The sequence below is a fragment of the Colobus angolensis genome, unplaced genomic scaffold (assembly GCF_000951035.1).
Source record: "Colobus angolensis palliatus isolate OR3802 unplaced genomic scaffold, Cang.pa_1.0 Scaffold37, whole genome shotgun sequence".
In the NCBI taxonomy this organism is placed as follows: Eukaryota; Metazoa; Chordata; class Mammalia; order Primates; family Cercopithecidae; genus Colobus; species Colobus angolensis.
In genome coordinates this window covers 9,063,632-9,087,828 of record NW_012117043.1, presented here as the reverse complement: position 1 = coordinate 9,087,828, position 24,197 = coordinate 9,063,632, and the positions used below count along the sequence as shown (strand labels likewise).

Below are 24,197 nucleotides of genomic sequence, written 5' to 3'. Positions count from 1 at the left end.
AACCATGTTTTTCCTTGGCTCTCACACTGATATAACAATGAATGCAGACACTTGGGACCCCCAAATATGTGAGGATTTCTCTCCATCAGCAGGCAAGCAATGAATTCTACAATGGACACCAGCTGGGTGTCCTCTGATTCAATTCCAACACCATCTACCTGGAGATAGTGTCAGACCCCACAGGTTGAGGGCTCAGTCCCCACCACCCTGACACCTACCTTCCCAGACACCAGTCACAAGCCTGGGCCTCCAAACTTAGGACTGACTGGCTTCAAGTTGGGTTCCCATGCCTGCCTCTTTGGGTTTGATTAGTTTGCTGGAGCAGCTCACAGAACTCAGGGAAATACTTACATTTACTGGTTTATTCTAAAGGACATTGCAAAGGATGCAGATGAAGAGGCCATGGAGTTTCCGTGTCCTCCCTGGAGTCCCACCCTCCAGGTACTTCCACATGTTCAGCTATCCAGAAACTGACTCGACCCACCCAACCCCAACCCAGTCCTCTAGGGTTTTTAATGGGAGCTTCTTGATGTCAGCAGTTCCTTCCCCCCGGGTATAGGGCAGGACCCTCTCTAGGGAGGCTCTTATGACCCACAGTCAAAAAGGTGGGCGATTAGAGTGGTGCCTTGGGGCAGGTGAAAGGAGGACTAGAGAAGGTCAGAGCAATTCTGCTTCCACAGGCTGGCTCCTAAGGCCTGACACACCCAACATTATAACAAAAGACTGTAACAAGGGCTATGGGAGTTGTAAGCCAGGAACCTTAGACAAAAACAGTATGTATCATAAGACCACAGTTGCCAACAGCTGAAAACTTGGATATTTGAAAATAAAAAATCTGGACTTCTTGATCATTTAGATACTCTGGCAATACCAAGCCTGAATTTTTACATGCCAGCTATGGGCTGGGGCTAAGTAGTAGCTATCTCCTTTACACAGGCAGGCTCTGCAGCCCTCAGGCCCTGTTACCCACCAGAAAACCCAGGGTTCATTCACCTGGATAGTAACAGACAACTCTTCCCAAGAACACAGGTTTTGATCAACAGCAATTTTATTACTTAGCACAAGTAAATTCTTTAGGGGCCAGGGTCAGAGGGCATTCTTTTGTAACTTCTTCATGTTGATCCAGGGACACTGTATCCAGAGACGTTAGAGGAGTGAAAATCTCTAGGCACTAAAACTAAATATGTTTTAGGATCTCCCAGGATAGGTCGCAAAGGCACCTACAGTTGAAATTTTTCTAATCTAGAAGATACGAATTTTACGAAGAGGTTAAAGATGCAGGGACCAAACAACAGTAGTAAGAGCAATAAAATTAGTGGCCCCATTAGGGGAAGAAACCAAGTAACACTTGGTATTGCTAATTTGAGAGTTTCTCAAATAGAGTTAGAAGTATGGCTATTAAGCCGGGTGTGGTGGCTCACCTCTGTAATCCCAGTGTAGCAGGACCAAGCTGCAGACAAAACTCCTCAGACACCTAGTTAAAGAAGGAAGGGGTTTATTCAGCTGAGGGCATCAGCAAGACTCCCGTCTCAAGAGCCGAACTCCCAGAGTGAGCAATTCCTGTCCCTTTTAAGGGCTTACAACTCTAAGGGAGTGCGTGTGAGAGGGTCGTGATCAACTGAGCAAGGACTGAGGGCTGCATGCACCGGTAATAAGATCGGAACAAAACAGGATAGGGATTTTCACAGTGCTTTTCTATACAATGTCTGTAATCTATAGATCACATAACCAATTGTCAGAGGTCAATCCTTAACTACCAGGCCCAGGGTGCAGCGCCAGGCTGTCTGCCTGTGGATTTCACTTCTGCCTTTTAGTTTTTACTAATTCTTTCTTTGGAGGAAGAAATTGGGCATAAGACGATATGAGGGGTGGTCTTCTCCCTTATCAGCACTTTGGGAGGCCAAGACGGGCAGATCACCCTGAATTCGAGATCAGCCTGGGCAACATGGTGAAACCCCATCTCTACTAAAAATACAAAAATTAGCCAGGTGTGGTGGTGAGTGCTCATAGTCCCAGCTACTCAGGAGGGTGAAGCAGAAAAATCACTTGAACCTGGGAGGTGGAGGTTGCAGTGAGCCCAGATTATGCACCACTGCACTCCAACCTGGGCAACAGAGCAAGACTCTGAAAAAAAAAAAAAAAAAACATATATATATATATATATATGGCTATTAATTAAAAGTGTGGAACCAAGAGGCTTGGGCATGGACCTTCCTAATGTTAACTTCCTATTTCCCCTGAGGTATTTATTCAGGTAGAGCAAGAGGAATTAATAACTGCACAGTCTCCTCCCTGTTACTGCTAAGAGGCAGTCTAATGCTATACAGTTATCTAGTACCACATTAGCCAAGGAGTCTTATGAGGTCCCAAGTTTGGAACTTCCCCAGGAACTAGGGCTAGCATGGCAGTGCCATGGGCTCAGAACACCTCTATCCTGTCCTGATTTAGAGAAATTGTGGCTCCAAACCTAGAAGTCCAAAAGGAGAATGGGACATTTGGGGAACAGAAGAAAGAATGAGTCAAAGTTTTAGATACCATTTCATGGACTGGAGGCTCCAAGAATCTTTTATTCCTTTATGAGACACATCCCTTATATACATTCCCTCCTGGATAGTAGTGATCAACACAGAAAACATGGCTACAGTGTTGATCAAAAACTCAGCTGGTGGCCAGGTGCAGTGGCTCATGCCTGTAATGCCAACACTTCGGGAGGCCAAGGTTGGAGGATCATTTGAGCCCAGGAGTTCAAGACCAGCCCTGACAGCATAACGAGACCTTGTCTCTACAAACAAACAAAAAGAATTAGCCAGGTGTGCCTTAGTCCCAGCTACTCGAGAGGCTAAGGTAGGAGGACTGCTTGTGCCTAGTTGGAGGCTGCAGTATGCCATGATCACAGTGCTGTACTCCAGCCTGGGTAACAGACTATGTCTCAAAAAAATTAAAAAAATTTAAAAACCCAACTGGCTGCCCCCCTTATTCTGTGTAACCTGGGGGGGAGATGTGGATCTTGTTTTGAGGAGCCAGGCAAGGAGCCCCATGGCCCCATCCATCAGTTTCTTGTCCAGTTACAGGGAACTGGTACCTCAGGCTTGTCCTCTCTTCCCTCTCTGGGGATGATTTGGACATTCCCTTTCCCAGCATCCTTTCCGCTTCCAGTAAGCACATTGTTTGGGCCTCAGTGTAGGCAGGCCCTGATTTCCATGGCGGGGGCCCTGGTCACTCATGCATGCCATCTTCTTCCTGGTTTTCCTGAAGTAGTCTGTAGGGCTGCTGCATCTTCCTGTCCTCCTTTTCATCAGATGCCACATCTCTTTACTGTAGACCTTAAAGAAGATGTCTACCAGTTGGAAAGGGGGAGTGTGGGGACTTAGTGCCAATTTTTAGAGTTTTCTCTGAATATCTGGGGCTGAGAGATGAAGTGGGATTAAAGTACTACTCGGCTTTTGGGTCATCTGGGTCCCAAGGGGTGTAATTCTGGAGGCATTCTTATTATCAATTTAGGAATGCTGATGGATTTTCATTAGGGCCTTGTTCTGTTTCTCTGAGATTTCCCCAATTGACCAGGAGCTGGCTTGCTTCCCTCATACCTCTGAGAAGCATATTCCTATAATGATGAAGCCACTCTTGATTCTTGTCATCATTGGGGTCCCAGTTTGGGTTAGCTATTGGGACTGACACCTCAACAGGACAGGTCACCAGGTTATCAGCATATATATTGTCTGCCTCCTCCTCAGTTTTGGCCATGGTGGCAGATTTATCTTCTGCGAGCAGGGTTGCTGTTAAGGTCTGCACACATGGCCAGGTAGGGTTATGTGTGGAGAATATTCTCCATATGTGAGTTATGAACTCTTGTGGGCTCACCTGTAAGCCCTTACTATGGGATTTCCAGTTATACAAGTCAACAGTTTTAAAAAACATAGACCCGAGCAAAACCTCTTTCTCCAACAGGCATGCTCTGAGTGGGAACAGTCACCCTCCAGGGTTATATGCATTCCCACTATGAGTGGTGCTCCCTGGCAAAGAAGAGTACAGTGGGGGGAGGGGGGGCTGCTATTGCCATAGCAGGAGCCATTGCTGGCTCTGCAGAGTTTGGAGGGCCCGGCAAATACGTAACGGGCCCTTGCTTTCCCCTGGAGGTGCTGAGAGCACCATTCCCAAGGAAGAAGGTGGACTATGCCCCTGTATTGGTCAAGGTACCAGGCACCGAGTAGAGTTAGAGGGCCTCACTTCTCTTGGAGAGGGAAATAAAGGGACTCTTCTTGTTCCCTTCCCTACAGGCCCCCACATGACTGGTGCTTCCTCTTCAGAGGCTTCTAGAACTGGCAATATAGTACCCTTTGGCCAATTTACATATTCTGCATTTCATCTGCAGGGCAGGGTTTTGATAGAGGGCCATAAAACATTGCATATAGAGTATTTCTTCCCATTTACCATATTTCTTGCAAAGTAAGTCCAATTGGAGAATTGTAGTAAGTGACCCATGTTCAGACCATCTCTTCTGATCTCCTAGGGAATACTGGGGCCAGGCTCTATTACAGTAATATATCATTTGCTTTTTGGTCATGAGTTGATATGCAGTTTCCATTGCCAGAGGAGGCACCCTAACGAGCTCTCCTTCCAAGACCTGGTTCACCACATCCTAGGGTCTCTGCACAGAGTTTGAGGGGCTTCCAAACTCTGGAGATTAATGATGACACAAATCCCACAACTCAGCTTGAATACTTGTGGTCTTCTTTGCTTGCCACTATGCAAAGCCATCTGGAGTGGAGGTCCTGGGGAGCTGAGAGTGTTAACAGTGATTTCCTTTCCCTGGGTCATGTTCAGTCCGGGCAGCCTCCCAGAAGATCTCATGGAGACACTGAAAGTAGTTCTGGATCCAGCTCAGGTGGTGGGGAGGTAGGTAAATCAATCAAGTGAGGTGTTTCCTCAGAGAAAGCACACACACTCTGTTCACAAAACCTTTGTATCACTGCATTCTGGTTCCAGGGATCATGATCCCACCAAAACTGCCCCCTTTGAAAGTTGGTCTCCTCATCAAACCAATAGCAGTCCTTCTGTGACTGCTGCAAAACAAAGCCTGATATTTTAGGGGTTGCCACAGACTAAGGGTAGAGGAATCCAGACTTCATATTCATTCAGGCTACAGACAAGGAAGAATATCGAGCCCTACAGTCATACCAGATAGGGATCAACTCCTGAAGACAAGCATCCTTTATGTTGGCGATTCCCCTTGTTAAAACGATGGCGATGTCTCTCAGTCTCCCAGACCTGAAAGAAGGAAGTTCTTTTCCTCAACAATTCTGGATCCCTTGACCTAGGTCCTAATGCTGACAACCCAGAATCCTAATGATCAAAACCCAGACCACTCTTTTAGTAGTTCATGGAGCTGCTGCTTCGAAGGAGCACCGAGCAAAAGGTCTGGACTCTAGGCAGCCACTTCTACTCTCCCAGGGAGATCTTGTGGTGCTGGTTAGTGGACTACACTAGACACCAGTTCGGGGGTCCCAAGGCCTTTCTCTAGTCTCCCTCTTGGCAACCGAGATGAGTTGGCCCAGGCATGCTTCCACAGCCCACTGCTTTTGCCTGCCAGGAGCCTATAAGGGAGGTCAAGTCAGGGCTCAACCCTGGGTCCCACCTGGGGTGCCGGACTTGTTACCCCTAAAAAAACCTGAGATTCATTCATCTGGTGAGTAACAGACAACCCTCCATGAGAACACAGGTTTTTTGGTTTTTTTTTCTTGACAGGGTCTCGCTGTGTCACTCAAACTAGAATAAAGTGGCATGATCACAGCTTACTGTAGCCTTGACTTATGAGGCTGAAGCAGCCCTCCCTACTCAGCCTCCTGAGTAGCTGAGACTATTGGGGCATGCCACCATGCCTGGCTAATTTTTTTTTTGAGACAGAGTGTCACTCTATCAGGCTGGAGTACAGTGGGGTGATCTTGGCTCACTGCAACTTCCGCCTCCCAGGCTTAAGCAATTCTCATGCCTCAGCCTCCTGAGTAGCTGGGACCACAGACAGGTACCACCACGCCTGGCTAATTTTTTGTATTTTTAGTAGAGACAGGGTTTTGCCATGTTGCCCAGGCTGGTCTTGAACTCTGTCTCAAGTTCATTTACCTTGAGCCTGAGCCTCCCAAAAAGTGCTGGGATTATAGGTGTAAGCCATTGTGCCCAGCCTTTTAATTTTTTCTTTTTTTTATAGAGAAGGGGGTCTATGTAGACCAGGCTAGTTTTGAACTCCTGGGCTCAAGCAATCCTCCTGTCTCAGCCTTCCAAATTGCTGGGATTATAGGCATGAGCCACTATAACCAACCAAGAATGTAGGCTTTGAGCAATAGGAGTTTTATTACTTGTCACAAATAAACCACTGGGCACAGTCTCCAAAGCAGGAAAGTGACAGGAGGGTTTTATGGGGTGATAGGGAAGAGGGTATGTTATTGTATGGAGAGGGGTTGCAGTTGTACAGATGCAGTGAGTTATTTCAGCACACAGGTCACATGTTATGGTAATGGAGCAAGTACACTGGGATCCATCTGTAAATTTCTGAGGTCTGTCATGAGCTGGTTTAAACCAGCTAACTGGCTGCATTCCACACAGGGTTTGGGGAAAAAAGCAGGTGATTAATCAAGTTGATTGTATTCCTATAGTCCCTGGAGACCCTTCCTATCTGCTTACAGCCCCACCCAACCCTCTGCATCTCTTCGTTGGCTGACATGTGTAGACATTTGATATTATGGTCCCTGGTTTAATCCCTCAATGTAATGGTTGACTTAATTTATGAGCAGATGTTAAGGGACTTAGGAGTCCACTATGTATTTTTTCCTAACTCAGGTTTGAGAAATTTCTCTAAGTCATTCTGCCTGATAGAGTAGATATATCACTGATCATATTAGTGGTTTAAGAAACTAGCACTAAACTAGGTATGCTTTCTAGAAATTTGTTTTTTCTCCATCCAAATAGGTAGTGGAAAATTTCTTGATTCTATTCAAATTAGGAGCTTGCTGTATGTAGATATGGCAGTGTCACAGAGACTGGAGGTGGGAGAGACAGTAAAAAGCTGGAGAGGTGAAGCTTTGGAACTCTCTATCCCTGTGATGGGTCTTTCTTTCTGGGGGTCAGAATGTCTCACTTCTTTTGAAAGTCCCATGAAATTCAGGGACTTCTCTCCAAGGAAAAGCACAGAATCTTGCAGGAAATTACTGGGTTTTTTCACATCACTGGTTGTCCATGAACCCCAGGTTGACAATTTTTGCTCTACCAGGACAAACAGTATGTTTATGAAGATATACACGATTCATTTATTTCAATATTATGTGCCAGGGACTATGACTGGACTAATTTATAATTCTGAGCAAGAAACATGCTCCCTTATCCTCACAGAGATTAAATGTAGCATGGATACAGAAATTAGACAAATCACCAAATACAGGTTTACAATTTGTGTTAATGTTATGAAAGAATATGGCAACTTGAAAGTGTATAACAGAACTAATTTAAATGGGGGTTAGAGAAAGCTTCAGGTAGCATTAAAAGCTGAGGCCTGCAATTCTTAGTTAAAAGTTTGGAAATGAATATTGTAGGCCCAAGGAACAACCTGTACAAAGACCCAGAGGACAGAGTTCTGGCACATTCAAGGAAATGGAAATGCTAAAGCCAAGAGTAAAGAAAGTTAACAGGGAGCTCAGTACCAGATGAGGAAACTGTAATTTGGAAGCAAAGAGAAGTGAGTACAACTGTGAAGAACAGTGCTAGGGGCAGACAAGATGAGAACTGAAAACTAGATAATGGATTAGAGATCACTTGATGATTTTAGTAAAGCTACTTTGATGGACTGATAGATACAGAACCCAAATTTCAGTGCATCTGAAAAGCACATAAGAGATTAAGTAGAGACAGTAAGTGCAGGTAACTTCTTAGAACTTAAATGAGAAGCAGTGATGAAAATGGGTTTTGGGCCGGGCACGGTGGCTCATGCCTATAATCCCAGCACTTTGGAAGGCCAAGGTGGGCAGATCGCCTGAGGTCAGGAGTTCGAGACCAGCCTGGCCAACATGGCAAAACCCTGTCTCTACTAAAAATACAAAAATTAGCCAGGCATGGTGGCGGGTGCCTGTAATTCCAACTACTCAGGAGAAGGAGGTAGGAGAATTGTTTGAACCCAGGAGGTAGAGGTTGCAGTGAGCTGAGATCACACTATTGCACTCTAGCATGGGCAACAAGAGTGAAACTCTACCTCAAAAAAAAAAAAAAAAAAAAAAGCGGGGTGGGGAGAGTTTGGTAGCTAGAGGATACCAAGGCATTTACTACAAGTAGAGATGGAATTAAAGACTGTACTTTGTATAAAATGGGAGATATGGAAGATGCTGCAGAATCTGTGAATATCAAAGAATAGGATCTGGCATAGAAGGAGAGGTTGAAGACTCAGGAAGGGGAGAGTAACTGGGTGAAGTGCTTCAGAAGCCAGGAATAGATAGGATCACAGAAATAACGGACAATACAGATGAAGATAAACTTGAAGATTTAGTGATGGGAAAATGAGAAAGTTTCCATATCAAGACATTTAATGTATTAAGAATGAGGTTTCTACCAGAGAGGTCAGAGGTTTGAGGAGAGTGAAGAAGACTGAAATCGTTTTGAGGGAGATGAGACCAAACTTTTTAGGGAAACATTAAAATTGTAGGACCCTTCTGGGGCCTTATGAACTTGGCGATCATGGTTTCACAATGCTGTGATTTTTGAGATTTTTCCTCAGCCATGTTTTGCTATACTGTATATATGAATGCTGTGCTTTCAGTTATATTTTCCAGCTACAGACATATGTAAGATACATATAAAGAATTGAATGGGCCTGACATGGTGGCTCATGTCTCTAATCCCAACATTTTGAGAGGCTGAAATGGGAGGATCACTTGAACCTGGGAGGTTGAAGCTGCAATAAGTCATGATTGCACCACTGCACTCCAGCCTGAGTGACAGAGTGAAACCCTGTCTCAAAAAAAAAAGAAAAAGAAAAACGAATGAAGGATGTCATTGAAAAAATACAATATAAAAAATGTACAGAAATGACAGTGACAAGCTATAGGTGGCTGAGGAGTCTGGACTATAATCATATAGGTTAAATAAGCTGGAAGATTAATTTTTTTTTAAGACAAGAGTCTTGCTCTGTAGCCCAGGCTGGAGTGCAGTGGCAGGATCTCAGCTCACTGCAGTCTCCGCCTCCTAGGCTCAAGTGATCCTCCCACCTCAGCTTCCTGAGTACCTGGGACAACAGGCCTGTACCACCACACCTGGCAATTTTTATATTTTTTGTAGAGATGGTATTTTGCCATGTTGTTCAGACTGGTCTTGAAATCCTGGACTCAAGCGATCCACCTACCTCAGCCTCCCAGAATGCTGGGATTATAGGTGTGAGCCACTACACTTGTCCTAATATTTTTAAAAAATGTTTGAAACCAGAAGAACTGAAGACTTTCTTAAGCAAAACATAAACTGTCCAAATTTGAGCCATATTTCTCATTTAAATCACAATAAAAAATTAATTGGTCTATAAAATACATACCTTTAAGAGGCATAGGAATTGCAACATTAAGGGCGGGTTTGGTGGCTCACACCTGTAATCCCAGCATTTTATGAAGCAGAGGCAGGCAGATCACCTGAGGTCAGGAGTTTGAGACGAGCCTGTCCAACATGGTGAAACCCTGTCAAAACAATTAGCTGGGCATGGTGGCATGTCCCTGTAATCCCAGCTACTCAGGAGGCTGAGACAGGAGTATCACTTGAACCTGGGAAGCAGATGTTGCAGTGAGCCAAGAAAGCACCATTGCACTCCGGCCTGGACAAAAGAGTGAGACTCTGTTTCCAAAAAAAAAAGAAAGTGCAACATTAGAATTTAAGAAAACTAGAATATACACTTCAGGGCAGAAACTTATTTTTAACTCATATATAGCCGGAGCTCCAAAAACAGCTCGATTTTTAATTACGGTGCTGGCAGTTAAAAACGAAAATAGCACTTTGAAATTGATATATAACCCTTTTGCTGTGATGGCTTTGTTTCAGAGCTATTTATGAAGAAATTGATGCTCACCAACACAAAGGAACTGAAAATCATGGTGACTGAGGTAAAGACTTCAACTTATACAACTTAATTCCATATAATTTCAGTATAATTATCACTTTACATATTTAGTATTTGTATTTTATAAGAGCCATCTGAGTCTGTCACTTTGAAATATGAGTTCCCCTGAATCATTCCAATTGTGCTGAACCATTATTCACTAATGAGATTCATTCTTTGTGATTTTCTCATCTGTAAATAAGACTTGGAAATATAGTAGTTTATGGTATAGAAATATTAATGCTAACAAAATAGATGAGCAATAGGAGTAGCACTGAAATCAGGCATTTGTCTTTTATGTGCGGTTAATACTTGTTAACCGGTACCAGCAGGCCCATTTACTGTTAGTACTCCAAATAGGTCTGAGTTTTTCCTATTTTCAGCACTATAATCCCATGTATTTACTATTTAATGATCACCAATGAATTATTAAACTTATTTATTCCCCTTATACCCTCCCCTATGGAAGAAGCACATTCTTACCTTTCTTCTACTAGACTGTGGCTCTCCAGCCTCCCAGTAAAGACAAGAGAGTTATCAAGGAATGGGGAAAGAGGACAGGATGAATACTGGCCATTTTCTTCTCTTTATTTTAGAAGAAAGTGGATGATCAGCTCACTAGCCACATCAAAGGTGCCAACTCTCTAAAGGGTAGACTGTGCAGCTTTGAAGCCTGGAAGACAATACCTGCCACCATGTCAAAGCCACGCTGGAACATTTCTGCTATAATGAAGATTAAATAGAAGAATAACAGTTCCAGGATAACACTGATTCCTGACAACAGCGTGAGATTTCAACAGAATTTGTTGGAAACAAATACTCACTTAAAACTTCAGCAGAGGAAAAATTACTTAGTCCTTAGTCCAACCAATTTAACTGCAGTGTCATATATTTCACAGGCCCTCCTACATTTAGAAATCATCACACAGCTGTGATAAGAGTAGATTATTTTACGACAAAATAATTCTGAATAGATGAAAGCATAAAATGTGAGAAACTGAATGTATTATTCAGGAAGAATACTGAGTGCCTTCATTTAACTAAAGTTGAATGTAAAAGTCAATTTGCACTTCTTTATAATCCTCTGGTTTAGAACTGTAAATTGTTAAAACCTTGATGATTGTCATTTAATTATATTTCAGGTGTCCTGAACAGGTCACTGGACTCTACATTGGGCGGCCTTGAAATATGATTCTTTGTAATGCTAAATAGTCTTTTTTTCTCTTTTTACTGCAACTTAACATTTCTATTTGGAACACAGAAAATGAAAATATTTAGAATAAGTTGTACATTTGATGACAAATAAATCACTATTAAAATAATTTAATACGTTTTCTTTTTTACAAAGGTTTTTTTCCAGAACTTTTGATGTCAGTAAATCTTCACAATCCCACCTGTACGTTTTAACATTCATGGGCTTGTAATGATGACGCTTTGGCTGGCAGCCTAGATGTATTTTATTTCAATTTCATGATACTACAATTTCAAAGTAATCATCTATTCAGAACTCTGAATATAAAATAGCCCTGAATCTTAAAGCACAAATCAAATTTGAAGTAAGAATTTAAATCTCTGGACAAGCTGTTAGGACTTAGTGACTCCTCTTCTACTTTGAGCTTTTAAAATACTGACTGTTCATAAGGAAAACAGCAACCAACTCTTTTTGATATAATAAACATGGTCAGAAGTTCTGGCCTATGACTTGAAACAAATAACCCTGATCATACCTTTTTGAAAAACATTGTCAGATTCATTGCTGTAAGTATGAAGAGTTAATAATCTGGAAGGGAATTATAGAATTAAGATGAACCCATGCCTGCGTATTTAAAAAACAAAGTGGCTTAATACTATCAAACTCTTCAGTATGGTATTGAATAGTCAATCATATATTCTAGCTAGGTATGTGGGTTTCTTATGACAAAAGCTGAACTTGTTCTCTCAATTTTAAGTGAAAGAAATTAGTTGAGAAAAAGTAATTATTTAAAATATAAGGCTTCACATTATTGTACAGTATTTCTCCTTTGAGAAGACAGGATACATGATTTTCCCAAAAATCAACTTTGAAGGAAGACTTAGTTGCTGACTTCAATTATATCCTGGAACTGGCAATGTGTGCCCTTCCTTTGCTTCAAAAAAAGTGTAAGAAAGAGTGATAAGATCAACATTAATCATTCTTGGATCTTCAGCAAATTCAGGATCAATGTAGAAAAACACTGGCATGTCTACTTCCTCTTGGGGATTAAGCCTTTGTTCTTCAAAACAGAAGCACTGGAAATTATAGAAAGACTTTAATAACATTTCTATTCTCATATTGCATAACAAACTATACAGTTCTTTTAGCATTCGAGTACACTTCTAGATTTTAATAAGCATATGGTTAAATACACAGTTCTGTGATAAGAGCATCTTTTCATCTCAATGAATTCTGCTTTAAGGATCAAGAACAAATTCTAATCTTTTTCTTTTTTTTTTTTTTTTTTTGAGACGGAGTCTTGCTCTGTCGCCCAGGCTGGAGTGCAGTGGCCGGATCTCAGCTCACTGCAACCTCCGCCTCCCGGGTTCGCGCCATTCTCCCGCCTCAGCCTCCTGAGTAGCTGGGACCACAGGCGCCCGCCACCTCGCCCAGCTAATTTTTTGTATTTTTAGTAGAGACGGGGTTTCACCATGTTAGCCAGGATGGTCTCGATCTCCTGACCTCGTGATCCGCCCATCTCGGCCTCCCAAAGTGCTGGGATTACAGGCTTGAGCCACCGCGCCCGGCATACAAATTCTAATCTTAAAAGCAGATATTCATTTGGTTTGGTTCTCAATATCTGCATAGCAGGTATAGATAGTGAAGAAAAATAGCTTGATATTTAGAAGAAATTAGTTTTCAGAAATCACAAGATCTACTAAAAACACTAAGTTTCATACTAAACAGTTTCATGTACCTTTATCATATTCTGTAAAGTTTACACTTTGTTTTACCTGTATTTTATTGAAATACTGTCCAGCTTCAAATGGAACAACATTGTATGTAGAAATTCCAATTACTGGTTTGTCAGTAGGATTCTTAGCTCTGTAAAATGCCAGTGCAGTCTCTCCTGGCACCACCTGTTTTGAAGAATATATATATATATATAAAATCAACACTTTGAATCTCACAAAGTTCCTCTTTTCCCTGCTAAATTAGTCTCATTATTTTGCCTATTCATCAGACCATAATACCTAATCTAATGCAGGGTTCAGCAAAATAAATTGTGAGTATTACCCATAAACATATTACTTTAAAAACTTACTTGCATATGTCAATGAAGAACCAATGTTCTAATATCTACAATTAGTTATGAACTGTCCTCTTGTATATTTGAGGTCTTCAAGGAATAATCTGCAAATTACATTATTTAAAATGTGTCCAAGCCAATCATGTAACAGCCCTAGCCCAACTTTTCTGTAACACTTATACCTGAATGTCATGATTGACTTTTTTTTTTAAAAAAAGATACCAACATTAAACTGACCTTAAAACCAGAATAAAACTGACTGACTAGAACCTTTATTATGCCACAAAGTGTTAATACTTTGTTTGGAGAAAATAAGAAAATAGCAAGGCTTAAAAAATTTTTCCAAAGGATATTCTGTCACTTGTACCAATTCAGCCACTAATACCTTGTATACTACCATGTAATTGGATAAGATTCATAATCATAACCTATAAAACCTTTAATTATTAAGAGGTTCCATCATGTTTACTAAACTGGGCAAGCAATAATATTTATAAGGCTTTTCCAATATGGGTTGAAATTAATTCACTCTGGCTAATCCTCAACTAATGAGATATCAGTTAAAAACTTTCTTACAGTTGGTTAAAATTTTAGGAAAGCTTTTAGGCATAGTCTCAGTCTCACTGGAGTATAACATAACTATTTACTACTTATTGATTACTTCAAAGGCCCTCAATCTTTTTTTCTTTTAGAAGGACAGGGATACTTTTGATATAAACCAGTAAACTAATTATTGTCACCAATGCTTTTCCACATTTTTCCCATGTCTTCTATGCCTGAGGAAAAGTCAGGAAGCTATATAGCCTAACAGTTACTGCTATTCCCAACCGTTTCACTCATCTAAACTTAATTTCAAAATACTGACGGGTTCCATTACTATAAATTTTTTTATTCCCATAGACTACTTTTTGATAGTGCTTTACACCTAATGTAAACAGAATTTATACTTTAATTTTTAAGTTACATGACAGTAAAAGTTAGTTTGGAACAAGAAAAAATGTCATGTTTTATTAGAATCACATTGTTAAAAGTAGTTCTCTGACAGTTTAAGTGATGAAAAAAAAGGAATTTACATTAATAAAGTAATCTTTTAATGACTGGTTAGTCACTTACATATATTTCTGTTTGCTGAGGTCTAAAGTTCCACTGGAGACTTGCATGCACATCTGCATTAAAGCTAATTTTAATGATTCGATCCTTAACAGGCACCATGTTTTCAATCTGATCTGAGGCATGACCTGCAACTGCTGATCCTCCAAGTCCAGTAGTCTAGAAAAAGATACCAAATATGTTAAACAATACTTTTAGGTGTTGATGATTATTTATTTGATAAAAGTTTAAAAACAATGTAGTATTAATAATCCATTTGGACCCAAGTTTACATATGGTAACTGACCATTTCTGTAACTGTGTCAAGAGTCTGACCACTTTTGGGATGTCATGAGTCTGTATTTGTTACAGTCATTTCTCTTTTTCAGCAATCCCTTAGTTACCTGGCATGGTCAAAAATGAGTCTGGGAAAAGCAAAAATGAGTCTGGGAAAAGCAGAATCACTAGATAAGTGAACTATTATCACTGATAGTAGAACTCACAATTTCCAGCTTAGCTATTTGTAAAAAACCACATTTCTCTTCATTGCTAGTATTTCATTAATAGAAATAAAATTTACCCATCACCTCATAATTTCATTGAAAATATTAATTCAATTTTTCCATATTCCTGTCTGGTCCTGTTTCATATCACAGCTTTTATAATCCAAATTAGATTGTAGCTTCACTTTTATTAACATTCTGCTTTTCTAAGGCATCATAGGTATTTTCCCATGTTGGTTAATGTTTTTGAATCTTTCTCTGTACTTCTCTGTACAGCTTTTATATAAATCAGTAATCAGAGCACCTAATCCCTATGGCCACAGAAATAATCATAGGGCATCAAGAGTATTTGTGTCTGACACTTCTTTTATTCATGACAGTTATTTCCTTGACATCACTTTAAAAAAAAAAGCCCTTACCCAGCACATTGGGAGGCCAAGGCAGGTGGATCATGAGGTCAGGAGATGGAGACCATCCTGGCTATCACAGTGAAACCCCGTCTCTACCAAAAATAGAAAAAAAAAAATTGCCGGGCATGGTGGCACATGCCTGTAGTCCCAGGTCTACTCGGGAGGCTGAGGCAGGAGAATCGCTTGAACCCCAGAGGCGGAGGGTGCAGTTAGCCGAGATCGCACCACTGCACTCCAGCCTGGGCAACAGAGCGAGACTCCATCTCAAAAGAAAAAAAAAAAAAAGCCCTTATTTCCAAGGTCATCTTCGGATACTTGAGGTTGCCAGAATTCTGATTACCAGATAATTAGCCTGTTACTATGCTAGGAAGAAAAAAACAAATTTGAGGCTAAGGGAAGACTCTCAGCAAGATACAGTGTTTTAGCATCCTCTGTTTGTTACACAAGTCAACTAACTTTATTCGACTGTCATACAACATAACTGCATTACATTATATCCCTAAAAGATGCATCAGAGGGCAAGCCTTTATCCTTGTTTATCCTTCTGCCTGAGTGCTATAATGTTTAAGGTGTAACTCCTTTTCCTGAAGAATTTAAGTCACTTGAATAAAAATATTTTTAAGTGTCCTCCCTCAATAAAGATTCCCTGACACAGTCTTTGAATATGGATTCTTCAAATTTCTAAGTTCAATGCCTAGAGAAAGTAAAATAGACAAAAAGACTAGAAAATGCACTGAAAAGATGTCCTGGTCGCTATTCTAGTTGTGCTACTAGCTTTAAGAACCTGATAGATTACAAATTACATTTGCCTTCCTGACCTATGATTGCATGTCGGCACATTTCACACACAATATTATCAGTTATTTCAGTTTGGGGCAGAGTTTCTCGATCTTAGCACTATGGACATTTTGAGCTGAATAATTTTTTGTTGTTTGGGGGTGAGGCAGTGCTTTGTTGGTTATTTAGCAGCATTCCCAGCCTCTACCTATTAGATGCCAGTAACACCCTATACCCCCACCTCCATGCTGTGACAACCAAAAATGTCTTCACACATTGCTAAATGTTCCCTGAGGGACAAAAATCACTCTCCTCCAGACCCTTGGCAGTCTGAGAATGATCTAGATTTGCTGATTTGGATTCAGTTCTTCTTATGATTTAACCAACTGGTAGTTTTATAATTCATGTCTGGGTTTGGTCTCTGATGAAAAGTAATTCACATTCTATACTCATCCTCAGAAATCAATTATTGCACATTCCCACATAAATGCTGGCATTAGGAGACTATGCCAGAAAAGAAAAGTCCTTTTGTCTTCTGCTGCTTCATCATCTAAAAGGAAGGTAAATTGATCTCCACAGCCTGGGCATGGTGGCTCACGCCTGTAATCTCAGCACTTTGGGAGGCCAAGGCAGGAGGGTCACTTGAGCCCAGGAAGAGAGACCAGCCTGAGCAACACAGGGAGACCTCGTCTCTGCAAATTTAAATAAATAAACTTGCGCGCGCACACACACACGGACAGAGTGAACTCCAGCTAAGAATACCAGTCATGGTGTTAAAATAGCAATTCCCAAACTTTCCTGCACGTTGGAATCACCTAAAACATACTTGACAATTACTGATGCCTGGTTCCCACTCTGGCATTGTGATAAAAATGGGTAATGTGTGTGGATTTTTAGAAGCTCTCCAGGTGATTCCCAATGCAGCTGTACAATGAATTTTGGAAGCCACTATCTTAAACACTTACTGAACACAATGTGTAGCTCTCACTTGTGGCATGATTTTTAAACCGAAATTCCTGTCCCTACCCTAGACTTCCTAACCTGAATCTCTGGGGTAGGGGATCCCTGGAACATGTATTTAACGTTAAGCTTCACAGGTGATCCTAATGCCCAGCCAAAGCTGCAAATTATTAGCTAAGGACAAAGGCTAAATCTCTAAAATACGTAAAACCTGACTTTGCCAGTGGTTCTCAAAACTTGGCCTCAAAATCAATTGCAGGACTTACTAAAATATAGATTGCTGGTCCCACCCCCCCATGTTTCTGACTCAGTCCTGGAGTCGGGCCCTAGAATTTGCACTTTCTCAACAGGTTCCCGGGTGATGCTGATGCTGCTGGTCCTGGGCGCCACACTCCCAGAACCGCTGCAATGTACTTAAGAAATTCCAAGTTAAGTACATTACAGTTATATATTAAAAGGGGCGGGCGAGAGAGCCTCAAAGGCCTAATTCATGCCTCTTTGTATGGAGGAACTGCTAATCCCAGTTTAAGCACAAGAAACACGATAAGTCCAATTTCCAGAGTTACCCTTAGCACATAAACCACATATGGTTTGCAGACTGAATGTATGAATAATATACATTTTAAAAGCGTGTGTGCGCAGGAGAGTAAGACAGACTGCTGGATACCCGATTAGAGGCTGCGGACCTTTTTTTTTTTTTTTTTTTCGGACGAGGTGCAGTTCATAGATGAGGGAGTTTCACTCTGCAGCACAGGATAAGCACAATCACTAAGAAGAACTGGGTGCTACTTGCAGTTCTGCCGCCAATTTGTTTGGTGGCTTTGGGTGTTAAGTGGCTGTTTTGAACCTCTCTCCTCTTAGGTAGATAATATCGGACACCTCTTCCACCTACGACCCGCAGGGCGAGGGCTTGTCCCGGGATTTGTCCTGCACCCCCCCTCCTCGCATCTGCGCCACCCTGCGGGCAGCGCCGGCCCCTACCTGACAATAGAGCCGATAAAGGGGTACGGCAGCGTAGGACGCCCCCAGCATGGCCACGGCGACAGCGGCCACGTAAGTGAGGGTCGTTTTGTTTCGCTGCCGCCATTCCTCCACATGCGCGCGCGTGAAAGGGTCGGAGCTCTTGGGCCGCCGCGGCGGTTGCAATGCTGGATGCCGGGCTGGAAGGCTGCAGTGCTTCCATGTCCCAAGCCACCTCAGTCCTTTCTCGGCACCTCCTGTCCCACTCCACTCTGGCCTAAGAAACAGCTCTACCCTCTCTGCAGCCCTGGCTGGAGACCCAGGATGGATGCAACGCCAGCCACAGAAAGCGACGGGTCTCCATCCCGGATGCCAGAGCCCTCCCATAACCCCCTGAACTAACACCCACCAGCCTCTCGGGGACGAGGTCAAATCTCGCGAGGCCTACTCCGTCTCGCGAGATCTGGGTTGAGCCTGCCGCTGCCTTGGCTACCAGGCTCCTCAGGTGGCAGCGCTTGCAGTCGGGCTACGGAGGCCGGGTTGCCAGATTACGGGTAAGTTTGCGTTTTGCTTTGTGACCGTTCCTCCCACTTCGCTTCCCGCCAGAGCGTCTCTTAACGTTTAGGAAGATGCGTTTCGCCCGTCCGCGTGCAAGCTTGCCATCACTTGGGGTTGTGCCTGTGATCTTTATTTAAACTCCACCAGCCTTTGTCTCTACCCGGCAGCCCCGGCGACGCTCTCCCGCTGTCTTTTCTCCTGGGGTCCCCTGGCCGCTGGCTCCTGTGCTTACTGCCCTGGACTTGGTTCAGGGATCACCTCTCTCAGGAAGCCTTGCTGCGTTAACCGCAGCCCTCATGGACACCCACGATGCCTGCATTTTCTCAGCCCGTGGGCAGTCGGCTTCCCCTGCTCTGATGCCCCTTTACAACTTGGCCAGTGGAAATCACACACAGCTGGAGCAAGAGGGAGGCTGTCAAGCTGAAGTTTGTTCGGGAGAGAGTGACCAGGACAAGAGGGCCATTTAAGGAGAGACTGAAAGAAAAGAAGCCCTTGGGGGGGATGTAATAGCTTTCTTCAGTTGTCCCACAGGACGAACTCGAGGGGGGCAGACAGCGTAGCGGATTTTACTGTGTTGGAAGGAAGCATCTTTCTAGAAACTATAAAATAGCAGTTAAGAGCTCAGGTTCTGAGGTTAGGCGGTTCTGGAATTTTACCCGGGTCCTCACCATGGCCCTGTGCCCTTAGATCAGTTTCTTGCCCTCTCTAAGACCTGGTGTCCTTACTTGTAAAATGGAAATCATAATAGTAAATGAGAATATTCATATAACGCGACTTTCATGATGACCGAGGCATAGTAAGAATTAAGTTAGAAGTTAGGCTGTATTTCTACTTGCTACCTGGCCATTTCTAATGGTCAGAGCAGGTATAATTATACCCCACTATGTGGATGAGGAACTTGGAGGACTGAGAAACTTTAAGTAGTCATTCGACATTTTATTTATTTATTGCCTCGCAACTGTGAGCCTGACACCGATCGACCTGCTGGCGCTATAGCACAGAACAGGTCGGAAGATCACTTCTGTGATGGAATGTCCTTTCTACTGAGGAACTCAGAAAATAATCAAGTAACAATTACCTAAATAAGGGAACTTCAGATGAACAATCAGTACAGTGAAGACAATGGAATAACATAATATGATTGACAGTGATGAGAAAGGGTAGTGAAGTAAGGTCCTTTTGAAGAGGTGACATTTGAGTTTAGACCTGAATGATGATAAGGAGCTACCTGCTCAATGACAATTCCAGGCCAAGCAAAGGCCCAGGGGAAGGAAAGAGCTAGAATGATTGACGAACAGAAAGGAGGCCACTGTGTTCCCAACATAGTGAGCAGAGTGGAAAGTGGTTGGAAATGGGGTCAGAACAGGTACCAAAGGCCTGGTAATACCAGCCTTTAAAGCCATGCCCAAGGGTTTGGATTGTATTCTAAAAGTAATAGGAAGCTATTGAAATGTTTGACTCATACAAGTGATATGATCGGACTCACATTTTTTAAAAGATATTGGTTACTTTGTGGAGAATGGATTAAAGGTGGAGGAGGAATGGAGGTAGAACAATTAGGAAGCAATTACAGTAGTCCACATGAGTGATGAAGGTCACCTTGAGTGAGTAATTGATTAACTTGTGGTCACATGGCCAGAAAATTGTAGAACCAATAAAATCTAAATACCTTGTGACTTCTTTCTATACTCTGGCATGCTGTCTTAAAAATTTCAGGTCTCCATGATTCTACAAATTTATTCATATTGTGTTATGACAGTGTTTGAAAATCTTTTTCATCTGCATGGGCCTTGGTTCTTGTACCAGATTCTCAGCTCTTCTAGAATTAAACTATGAGATTTCTTACAACATAGACTGAAATCCCCGACACCAACAATACATTTCCACTCACCATTCTTTTTCTCCAGGCACCCCTTCCTTATAGCTCCAGGTAGCAGTATAAATATATGTCAGTAATACAGTCTTCGTCTTGGACTCCAGTATTTTATTTTTTGTATAATAATTGCAAAATGAAACTCTTATGTACAGTGATATCAATAGCAATGAAGTGGTGTTGGTCTTTGTAGCTTTCTACTTTAATGAAAGAAAATATGCATCGTATCTGATCTTAGTATGATAATGTGAAATGACAGTTCATGTTTATGAAATACTTCTGAATGACAAATATTTTGGTTTTTTATATTTTGAATGAAATGTGTAGAACATCATTTAGTTCAATGTCCAATTGACAAACATATTAAACCATTTAAAACATTTCTGCAACGTAATAGTACTCAAATTTCTTGTATACTCTTCACCAAGATTAGGGAATGATGAAGATTCTTCAGTCTTTATACTTACTTGTTTATTTCCTATTACAAGGACACTTTCTCCTTCCAAACCACAGAGCAGGCATCAAAACCGTAAGTTAATATTTATCCAGTATTACCATATGTAGTCAGCTTGGACTACTGATAACAAAATACCACAGACTGGTTGCTTAAACAACAGAAATACTTGTTTCTCACAGTTCTGAAGGCTGGAAAGTCCAAGATCACTGTATCAACTGATTCACTTCCTGGTGAGGGGTCTTCCTGGCTTGTAGACATCTACCATCTTGCTGTGACCTTACATAGATTGGAGTAAATGAGCTCTTATGTCTCTTATAAGGACACCAATCCCATGAGATCAGGTTCCCACCCTTAGGACCTCATTCAACCATAACTACTTCCTAATCCAAATACAGCTACACTGGTGGGTTAGGGCTTCAACATATGGATTTTGGGGGATATACATTAAGTTCTTTACATCATGTTATTCATGGACTCTACGTAAATTACCCCATTTGTCCCAATCATTTCCATTTTAGATCTAGGATTTAATCCAGGATTACTCGTTGATTTTAGTTGTCATGCCTCTTCTGGAATAGTTGCCTGTCTTGTCTTTTTTTTCCTTTTTTTTTTTTCAAGGGTTAAGATCTTGCTGGGTTACTCAGGCTGGTTTCAAACTCCTGGCCTTAAGTGATCTTGGTCTCCCAAAGTGCTGGGATTACGGGCGTGAGACACCATACCCAGCCTTATCTTTCATGACTTTGACATTTTTGAGGAATACAGGCTGGTTACGTGATTAAATCTTCCTCAGTATAGGTTTGTCTGATGTTTCCTCATGTTTGTGGCCCCTTGACAGGAATATCATAGAGGAGATGCTGTGCTTCAGTCAGTAGTCCTCTTAGGTCTCACATGACCTCAATTTATTCCATGGCTTCATGTTGTTAACTTCTGTTTCTTTAAGATTGTGTCTGCCAGGTTTCTCTGTTACAAGGTGGATTAGCAAATATGTCACATTCATAAATTAATAGGCGATGTGTGTTTTGTGGGGAGAATCTTTGTGTTTTGTAGGGAGAAGCTTTCAGACTGTAAATTTCTGTTTCCCATCATCTTTTCTTCTACCAGATTTAGCATCCATTGTTTTGAATCTGTTATTACTGTGATGGATGCCAAATGACAACTTTCTAATGCTATCAATCCTTCTAGATTTATTAGTTGGCATTTTACTGTAAGGTAGAGTTTTCCTTGCTATACCATATATTTATTGTTTATTTGTTTCCATCAGCATAGACTCATGAATTCAAATTTTAATCAATTTATTACTATTTTTTTAAATTCTAACTTCAAATTTTCTTAGACTTAGCCAATAGAAGCCCCTTTTTGACATGTTTCCATCATTCTTTGATCACTTCCTTATTTTCTGGCACAATGTGTCACGCTTATCTTGTATTTTCCTGACCTGTCTTGGAATCAGCCGTTTCTGCCAGGAATTTTGGTTTCTTTAGTGGAAAGTGGTATTTAAAAACAAACTCTGAGCACCAGAGGTGTTCATTACTGGCCTTTCTCAGCAGAGAGACCCTAGAGAATTTGTGTGTATAAACAAGTATGCATTTGTGTGTTCAACAGCAGGAAATCTGGCTACCTTTATCTTCAATGTATGTGCTTACTTGCTGAATTCCCCCCATATGTAAGCAGATTACTGTGGCTGAAAGCTTGACACCAGACAAGTGAATTCATCTCTGCCTGGTATGTCAGCCCAAAGCTGGGTATTAAATATGCTGCCCACTGGACACCATCCAAAAACTCAGCAAGACAAAAGTGACGAGGAAGAAGGAAAGAGAAAACTGTATTTAGGAAGTTTAGCTGCAGACATTTTAGAAGGGGTAGGAGGAAGGATGAAAGGCCGGTTAGGAAGTTTGGTTCTAGACACATAGGCCCTTTCCCCTACTCTTTTCCCAAGCTCAGCCCATGAATAGGCGAAGCAGGCTTAGAATGATGAATTAACTTGTCCAAGCCTAATCAGTTGGGTCGTGGCAGAGCTGGAGTTTAAGCCTGGATTTTTTCTGACTCCGTACAACTTGCTATTTTTACTGCATCTTGTAGAAAGCAGCTTTACAATGATTGACAACAAAACAACAAAAACACAGAAGCCTTTCTTTTCTGTGTTAGGAAATATTTCTTTACTTTTGTCTCAGGTGAAAATCATCATTAACGTGGTTAGATGTCTGTTTGTAAGATGGCATATTTGAAATTATTTCTAAGCTAGACCAGTTTAGACAGAGTTGAGCATAGGACTGGGGTCAGAGATCAAGGTTATAACCTCGATACAAGGAGTTCTCATGATGATGAAAGGTCTGTCAATATGCATAGATACAATAACAACACAAGACTGGGAGATGCTGAAATGTATATTTTTTTTCTCTGAAACTTTAAATGAATGCATAAGCCTGGGCTGCAATTTTTGTGAGTCTGAGTGTGCTTGTAATAATGCATAAATCGTTATGATAACTAATGCCAAATAATGGGTTATACCATGAATGGAATGAGAGCTCCTCAGGGCAGGGCTAATCCAACCCTGTTTTGCAGGTAGAGGTATTGATTACACGTTTTAAACATCAAGAGCTGGACTGACATTTTAGATGTGACACCTTTAATTTGCAATATTATTCTTCAGCAATAAACAATTAGACCTTGTAAACTCTTTCTGGTTAGCTATAATCATGTCCAATTTTATATATTAGGTAAAATAAGTTATATAAGTTATTTTTCATATAAGCCATTTTGATATTCACATAATATTTTCTTATCTGATTATTGATTTTTAGGATTTCTATGGATTATAAAGGTGTATTATTTTAAATTTTGGTATTTTTTTTCTTTTCTTTTTTTTTTTTATTATACTTTAAGTTCTAGGGTACATGTGCATAACATGCAGGTTTGTTACATATGTATACTTGTGCCATGTTGGTGTGCTGCACCCATCAACTCGTCAGCACCCATCAATTCATCATTTATATCAGGTATAACTCCCCAATGCAATCCCTCTCCCGTCCCCCCTCCCCATGATAGGCCCCGGTGTGTGATGTTCCCCTTCCCGAGTCCAAGTGATCTATTGTTCAGTTCCCACCTATGAGTGAGAACATGTGGTGCTTGGTTTTCTATACTTGTGCCATGTTGGTGTGCTGCACCCATCAACTCGTCAGCACCCATCAATTCATCATTTATATCAGGTATAACTCCCCAATGCAATCCCT

General features: G+C 41.5%; 3 protein-coding genes across 11 annotated transcripts in view; 2 read left to right on the top strand and 1 right to left on the bottom strand.

The window, feature by feature from the left end:
• Positions 1-11,439, top strand: part of TOM1L1 (target of myb1 (chicken)-like 1) — a 58,592-nt gene extending 47,153 nt beyond the window's left edge. For 3 of the 5 annotated variants that reach the window (XM_011953754.1, XM_011953756.1, XM_011953758.1), the window contains 2 exons: positions 10,060-10,121; positions 10,714-11,436. In XM_011953754.1, the coding sequence (XP_011809144.1) occupies positions 10,060-10,120 (61 nt within the window). In that variant the 3' untranslated portion in view covers position 10,121; positions 10,714-11,436. Of the gene's footprint in view, positions 1-10,059; positions 10,122-10,713 lie in introns of all 5 variants that reach the window. The other 2 variants (XM_011953755.1, XM_011953753.1) reach the window with 1 other exon arrangement.
• On the bottom strand, positions 1,027-18,603 carry LOC105520138 (cytochrome c oxidase assembly protein COX11, mitochondrial). 4 transcript variants are annotated; one of them, XR_001003073.1, is made up of 5 exons: positions 18,101-18,603; positions 14,494-14,649; positions 13,085-13,210; positions 10,601-10,804; positions 1,027-1,242 (listed from the first exon to the last, which is right to left on the bottom strand). XR_001003073.1 is itself a non-coding variant. In XM_011953760.1 (5 exons), exons 1-5 carry the CDS (start codon positions 18,464-18,466, stop codon positions 2,949-2,951), a joined length of 765 nt encoding a protein of 254 aa, XP_011809150.1. In that variant the 5' UTR covers positions 18,467-18,603; the 3' UTR covers positions 2,926-2,948. The 4 variants fall into 4 exon arrangements, 2 of the variants coding, with proteins under 2 accessions (XP_011809150.1, XP_011809149.1); XR_001003072.1 differs by having other exon boundaries at positions 10,601-10,790; XM_011953760.1 differs by lacking the exons at positions 1,027-1,242; positions 10,601-10,804 and adding exons at positions 2,926-2,960; positions 12,281-12,385.
• STXBP4 (syntaxin binding protein 4) overlaps positions 18,571-24,197 on the top strand; it is a 212,961-nt gene continuing 207,334 nt past the window's right edge. For both annotated transcript variants that reach the window (XM_011953762.1, XM_011953761.1), the window contains exon 1: positions 18,571-18,633. The gene's annotated coding sequence lies outside the window, so the exon portion shown is untranslated. The remainder of the gene's footprint in view (positions 18,634-24,197) is intronic.